At 48.9% G+C, this 7,631-nt stretch overlaps 1 protein-coding gene across 1 annotated transcript; it reads left to right on the top strand.

Annotated features, from left to right (window-relative positions):
• Window positions 1–967: 967 nt before the first annotated feature.
• GRP (gastrin releasing peptide) lies at window positions 968–6,100 on the top strand. The gene is made up of 3 exons (XM_035560032.2): window positions 968–1,115; window positions 2,132–2,382; window positions 5,752–6,100. Exons 1-3 carry the CDS (start codon window positions 968–970, stop codon window positions 5,803–5,805), a joined length of 453 nt encoding a protein of 150 aa, XP_035415925.1. The 3' UTR covers window positions 5,806–6,100.
• The last annotated feature ends 1,531 nt before the right edge of the window (window positions 6,101–7,631 follow it).

Genomic DNA, 7,631 nt, shown 5'->3' with positions numbered 1-7,631 from the left:
CTCTGCCTCAAAAAAATGCTGGAGCAACTTTTTCCCATAAGCTCTTCCGAAAGTTGTCAACCTGTTCAGTCATTTCAGGCTAGAGCAGCAAATCAGTTCTGGGGACATTGTCATGCTTTCTGTATGCAGGCAGATTCATTTGGACCTTAGAGTCCTTCCAAAAAGCAGTTGTGTAACAGAGAGGGAAGGCAGACACCCTGGCTCCCGGGTCCTGCAGCCTGGCCTGGCAGCGTGAGAGCCTCCCCCTGGGCAGAGCCGGGCGCCTGCACCCGCGCTCCCTCGCCCAGCTCCTCCGCTCCCGCCGCGGCCCCGCCGGGCTGCCCGGCACAGGGAAACCCGGCCCGCCCGGCCCGCCCGCGGCCGCCGCAGGGCAGCACACCCGCCAGGCGAAGGGGACGAGGGGAACACAGACTTCTCTGAAGTTGCCGGCTTGAAAACGCAATTAGGAAACGGCTACGAGCAAAATTGCCGGCGCTCTCCGCAAGCACGGGACCCCCCGGCACCCCGAGAGCGGCCGGGACTGGGCGAGCGGCGCCGGGGCAGCCGGTGGAGGGGCGCCGGGGCTCCGGCGGCGGCGGCTGGGGAGGGCGACCCGACGGGGCGGCCGCAGAGCCCCGGGAGCGGCGCCCCTCGCCTCCCCCCGCCGGAGCGGGGGGGTCCGGGCTGCGTGAGGCCGCCCCCGCCCCCGCCGGAGGCAGGCCGGAGGCACGGGGGGCCGGGGGCGGCCGCAGCCCCGGCCCCGTGAGGAGGCGTCAGGCGCGGGAGCTCCGCTCGCGCCCGGTCCCGGCTCCGTATAAAGGGGGGCGGCGGCGGCAGCGCTTGGCCACAGCCGCAGCCGGAGCCGAAGCCGGAGCCGGAGCCGGAGCCCGGGCGGGGGCCGGCCCGCAGCGGAGGGCGGCTCGACGGCGGCACGGGCACGGGAAGGGGCGGCGGCACCGACACGGGCAGGGACACCGGCAGCGGCAGGATGGGCGGCGGCGGCCCGCGGCGGCCCAGCGCGCTGCCGCTGCTGGCGCTGGCGCTGCTGGCGGCGCAGGGCGGCGCGGCGCCCCTGCAGCCCGGCGGCTCCCCCGCGCTCACCAAGATCTATCCCCGCGGCAGCCACTGGGCTGTGGGTAAGTCTCCGTCCCGACCCGACCCGTCCCGACTCGTCCCGTTCCGTTCCGTCCCGTCCCGACCCGACCCCGCCCCGTCCCGTCCCGTCCCGTCCCGTCCCGTCCCGTCCCGTCCCGTCCCGTCCCGTCCCGTCCCGTCGGACTCCGGGCCACCTGCTGCGCCGGCCGCCGCCGTCCCCTCGGTCGCCGCGTCCCCGCCAGGGGCCGTCCCGTCTCCCCAGCGGCCCGGGAGCGCCGGGCTCCGGCCGGCACGGGGTGCCGGTGCCGGGACTTGGCGAGCGCACGGGCGCTACAGGAGGGGCGACGCCGGCCGCGCCCGCTCCGGTGCTGCCGGCCCCGCCGCGCCGCGCTCCGCGGTACGGGGCTGCGCTGCACGAGGGCGCGGGGTACGCGGTGACCGTGTCGCCTCCCGCTGCCTCCGTGCTTAGACCGGGAACCAGAGGCCAGCCCGAGGGCAGCTGGGCAGGAGCCGGAGCTCCCCAGCGCCGAGGCGCAGCCGCTGCCCTCGGGTGCTCAGCACGGAGCCGGCCACTCCCGGTGGTCTCCTTCGCAGCCCAGCGCCGATTACGATTGCGTTTTAACGGCAGCAAAGCATGGGATGGCAAAAACGCGTCCAGTTCAGCTGCTGGAAAGGCACTGGAGCATAGACTTTAATATTAGAGTTCCCACATCTCACATCAAGGCAAGGAAAGTCTAAAACTTTCAGCTTCTCCGTCCAGTCCTTATTCCAGCAAATCTAACCAGGTGCCTCTCCCTAGCTCTAGGCAAAATGTGCGGTCATCTCTGCCCAGTTTGGAGAAACGTTCCTTCCGCCAATGTAGGAAACCAGTTGTGCACAACACCGACAACATCTCCAGTCCCAGCTGTGCTTCAGTTTCAACATCTTCCCTTCTCTTCTCTCCTCTTCCCTCTCCTTCCCTCACACTATCGGTCAATTTGAACTTCCAGCTGATGTTTGAGCTATCAAATCCATGCCTGTCTGGGTGAATTTCATGCTACAGTCATTGTTCTTACAGGACATTTAATGGGGAAAAAGAGCACTGGAGATTTTCCTTATGGTTATGAAGAAGAAAACAAGATCCCATTTTCAGCACTACCTGAAAATATCAAGCAGCTGGATGACTCTCTGCAGTGGGAAGAAATGTCCAAATATTTGCTACGGCTGCTGGAAGGGAATGAAAATAAAAGTGCTCACTTCTTAAAAGGAGGGCTTCCCTGGTATACGAGGAACACCTGGGAGACAGATGGCAATAGCAGCTGGAAAGATGTAAGTAAGACAAAACATGTAAAAATATTCCTTAAAGTCAACTTCTGTGTTACAGTGATGTATTGGCTTCCTCTAACTTGTGTGTTGTCCAGAAAATTAATAGAAATGTGCTTAATGCACTAGTCATTCAGTCAAGTAGGATTTTACTCTTGATTAGAAATTGTCAGTCACAGATTATATTGCTTATGAACTGATTTGCTGCTGGGCATAAATTCAGCAGGTGTTCAACAGATTGCAGTGTCCGGATTCCCTTCAAGTTGCTCGGTTGTTATATTCTTTTATTTTCTAGCACTTCATGCTGAGATGACCACATCAACAGCAAGTTCTGTATCAACTCAGCAAAAACAAGCTAGTGTGAAAAACAGGCGTGCATGCAGAGAGAAGGCAAAAGAGCACTGTGTGCAAAGCACATCACACCAGCTGTTCCCTTCTGTTGCCATTCCAGGTGCCATTATCATGTTTGCCTTCAAGGCGCTGCAGCCCCAGGGGATGGAGCAGCTGAGCTGGAGGGTTTCTTCAGCTCCTAGCTCTGCATTTGGCTCACACCAAAGTCTTTTTCCCCCAAGCATCAGTTTCTCTGGCTGATGATGCGGACCACTACTGTGGTCATCTCTGGTCACGCAGAAAGAATCTGTGGCTACAGACAAGCTTTAATGTGCACCTAGGACCAGCCTCTTCCTCCCTTAAGTTAGTGTACTTATGAGTCCTAGTTCACGAGGTAACAAGGCTTTGGTACAAGTACAGATTCACCCCTATTCTTTTGGAAAATCCTGTGAAATGCACTCGGAAGGATATCAGTGAGGTTTTGCAGAAAGTAATCTGAGTCTAAAAGATTTATCAAGTAAACTGCAAAATGTACCAGAAAACTCCTTTCTTTATAACGCATGAGATTCAGAAATGGTGATAGAGTTGCAGGATTCTTCTGGGTGACATTGAAACAGTATAGAAAGAATAATACACACCATTAAAGACATTAGCGGGAAGAGTTTTTTTCTTCCCATATTCTACAGTGATATTACATAGTTAATATTCCTCAGCTAACTTCACCTTGGTCTCCCTCTTGAAATCCTAGTGCAGTGGTCAGTGAATACCTTGTCGCTGACTTGCATAAGGATAAAGATTTACTCATTAAATTAAGTCATGATTTAAGTCTCTTACACCACTGATACGAATGCTGTCCGTACGTTTCTTTCTGGCTATGGCTTTATGACAGTGATGCTTATAATAACTGTGATTAATACTATCTAAAAAGTAAGCTATTTATTGCATCCTCAGCTCTGATGTGTGCAGCTTTGTAATCAGATTGGACAAACAAATTCCATTATGCTATGTAAAGAGGGAAATATTTTGACGTCTATAACTATTTAGTAACAAATCATACTTAAAAAGGCCAGATATTGCCCTTACTGAATTCTATTCACATGTGTACTTTTACCGTAAATTAATATCCGCAGTTTTTGGGGTCAGACATTGAACATATACATGGAATAATGAGATTATTGCCTTAAGTCTCCAGAATTCTCAAATGAGGGGTAAAATAAATATGTCTTTCCTGTAACTAAGACATACAACAACTGGCAGAACCTCATTTTGCCATAGAACCTTTTGTTTTCAATGTGTAAAATTAGTTTGTCTCTATTCTGAAGTAAAGCATAATCATGAAAGGAATGCCAAAGCTGTCCTTTCTGTCTGTTGGACACAAAACAGCTGATTATATGCAGCCTAGAGAAGATGGAAGGTATTTTTCCCATTGGCTTCAGAAAGCAAAAACCCAGCACCTAAAAATCAAACTATATGTCTATATATATCTGTTTGAGATCTGCCTTCCTGATGCAGAAGACCTGAAGATTAAATGTAAGCTTTGATTTTAGAAGACTGTGATAATTTCCTAAACCTTTAAATAATGGTAATTGTTATCTTTTTAAAAAGAGGCAATGTTTATTTTAAAAGATGGAATTCTGGTACATACAAAATTTGGACATACATATATGCGGTGACAGAAGAGTGTAAATGACTTGGATTTTGATTCTGTAGATTTTTCTGGATATGAGGAGTTCCATGTTGAATATACTTGGTGCAGGCAACACCTTCATTTAAAGTGCTGCTGTACCACAGCTAATGAAGGTGTCTGTGTACAGGAAGGATGAAATTAGCTACCTGCCTAGGTGGAAGGTGGCCAAGTAGAGTAAACTGATGATGATGGTGGAGTGGATATGAGAAGTTTGTACTTGGCATTGGATACTTTTCCAGCCATATTGTGTTTGAGTTGAAATAGAAACCAGCTCTAGGAGGAACCAGCCACCGTGTTTACAGTGGATTAGTATTCACTGTGAAATCGTCTACTGAGTTGCGGTGCTGAAATGTGAGCAAGAAAAGATGAATCACGAACTCTACTTTCAGCTGATGAAATAGCCTTCCCAAGACCAAATCATGATCAAGGCAGCTGTAATTGTCGTAGACTGGGTAAGCACTCATGGAGATGCTAACCACAAGAAGTCTCTCACTGTGTGTGAGCAACCCTATGCTCCCATCTACTGAACATAGGTGAAGACAGGCTCTCTTGGGAAGCAGTGTATTGATACAGGCTTTATTTCATGGAATTTTTCAAAAGTAACTGGTGTAGTTTAAATTTTGAACTTTAAATTTAAGGTCAGAAGTTACTACCCCCAAAGTCAGAGGCTGCAGAAGTAAATACAGATATTTCCTTCAGGTAATTCAATTCAGGGTCTTGTTTATTAGCTCAAATTCACTCAGTGCGTTCGTCACCACTGATGCTCACACTGTGCTGTACAGTTCTCAATAACAATAAAATAATGATAATAATTTAAAAAAACCCTTTCTAGTGGACTGAACCAAAGGAGGATAAGTATCATTGCACACAGACAGTCAAAATGGCCAAGAATTGAGCATAGCAGGAAATTAGGTTTAGGGTGGTGTGCCTGAGTTGCTTTCTCCTATTTTCAGTTAATGCAAATGAAATTAGCAAATGAAGACTTTGCCTGCTCTTTATTCAGTGAATAAACTACAATTAAAGTAGTTAAAGGACAGAAAGGAAATCTCTTCTGCAAGCTGGTCTAAGTGTAAAAAGTAAGTTGGAAAATAAGCTTTAAATTGTTTCTGTGACTTGGCTTTTTATCACTAATGAGACATTATATAAATGAGATGGCAAACTGAATTATTCAGAACGACTTTCCTCGTACTTCAGCAGTTGGTTATTAAGCTGAGACAAATGAGGTCTGTTTTGGAAAGATTATTAGGAATTTGTTTGTTATGTGAATACACAGAGCAGCCTGTGTATTAGGCTTATTAACTTAGTGAGTGACTTTTGTCAGGACTCATCTATAAATACTATTTTTCTCTCTTTATTAGATGATGGAGTATTTGCTTCAAGTTGTGAATATGAAAGAGAACACTCCAAGCTGAAAGAAGGTCTCTAAACCTTGAAGAAATGGAATACTTTCCATAAGAGACTATGTTTCACAAGCACTTGATTGTATCAGATAATCAACAAGGTTTCCATTCTGTAAACAATATTTCCTTTGAGTAAAATATCTAAATACAAATATTCTTGTATGTTTCAGCAATGACTACACTCTACTTCATTTTAAAGGTTGCATTTTCTCACTTAAATGGCTTTGATATGCATAATTGTCATGGAAGGGTCTTCCAATTAATTATACAACGTCTATCTAATCAGTTCATCTCTTAGTTTAAAATTACATGACATTTCAACATTTGCAATAAATAGTTTGAATGAAAAGGCCGAGTTCATACTTTTATTTAATAAAATGGAAATTGGCTGTGTCGTAGCTAGTAACAAAGATACAATAGAATGATTCACTTTCCACTGAAGCTCTTCTTGAATTGCTCCCTGGCCTGTCATTTTGTTCAATAAGGGGGAGCTGACACTGCCTTCCCAAGGTAGCTCTGCACCAAGTGCAGGAAACGCGACACACTGCCATGGCAGGCAGCAGGCAGGTCTGCTGAGCGATGCTCTGCCTCGTTTGACTCAGAGGCGAAGCAGCAGCTGAGCACGCTCCCACGCACTCCTACAGATGTGACTAGCAGGTCCAGCACCATCATGTTTCCACAGGAGTCTAAAGGAAGAACATTGCCTCCCAGGAGAACAAGTGAGTGACACCTTTTGTGGGGCTACAACACATTTTAGCTAAGCAATGCTCCTTGCTTACTTGTAGTTTTCAGTACCCAACTGGAGATAATGAGACAAGGAGATAATGTGCTGCCACCTCTCAAATGAGACCTCTGACAGACCAGACCGTAAGGATGAGGGGAAGCCCAGCACAAAGCGGGAGAAGCAGATCTGGACAAAGATCAATCTTTAGTGTAGTTTCTACCTTCCTTGGCCCATGCTGTGGAGCAGGAGTGTTTGTCCAAGTCATGGGCTCATAGCTGTGCCTATCTGATGCAGCTACAAGAAGGATCTGGAAGTTTTGGCAATAGACTGACTCATCGTGACAGGAGTAACAGACCTGGGTCAAAGAAGAATGAATAAGAAAGAAAACGGTGCCTCCTAAAACAGCAGTGCCACAGCCCATGAGCTGTTTACTCACCACAACAGCAGAGGCACCAGCCTTTGCTGTTCGTTAAACACCAGAGCACAGGCTGAGGCACTGTGCACTTGGGGATAAAAGATTAGGAGGGTTAAGGAGAAAGTAGGCAAGAGAGAACAGGAATTGCACTGGAGGGACTTTGCAAGGAGCATGCCTGCAGAGCAGGGCACTGCTAGGCTGCCAAGATGTTAGGCAAGCACAGGTCAGAGCCAGCTGTCAGAGCATCCCATTTTTCAGTACCGCTGCTGAGACATCTTCATCCCTTTCGGAGCATCAAGCCTTGTAGCTAGTGGTCTGAACACATCTGACTGTCTGATGCAGTTGTTTAGGGACTTCTTAGGTACACCGGTGTGCACTGACTGCTGGGGAAGGGTCTGGAAAAGGCATCACTGAGACACTCAGGCGTGAGCTGGCTTCCACATTGCCCACTCTAGGTTCAGGCAGTTGTGAGCAAGCCCAGACACAAACTATGCGTCTAAGATGCATGACTGATGGAAACAATGGACTCCAGGCACTCACAAGCTAGCTGTGAAGGTTGGAGGGATGTCATGATGGGAGCTGAGCATTGAGGCCGACCAGGCTACAACAGGCAATTCACAGTTCTGAGTTTGGCACTCTGTCCAGGCAGTGGGATATACAACATCCTGCTCGTTCGCTGGTATGCCCTCCTTTGGCATA

This window comes from Cygnus atratus, chromosome Z (assembly GCF_013377495.2).
Source record: "Cygnus atratus isolate AKBS03 ecotype Queensland, Australia chromosome Z, CAtr_DNAZoo_HiC_assembly, whole genome shotgun sequence".
NCBI lineage: Eukaryota > Metazoa > Chordata > Aves > Anseriformes > Anatidae > Cygnus > Cygnus atratus.
Note: the sequence above shows the minus strand (reverse complement) of the source record. Positions and strands in the feature narration are given on the sequence as shown.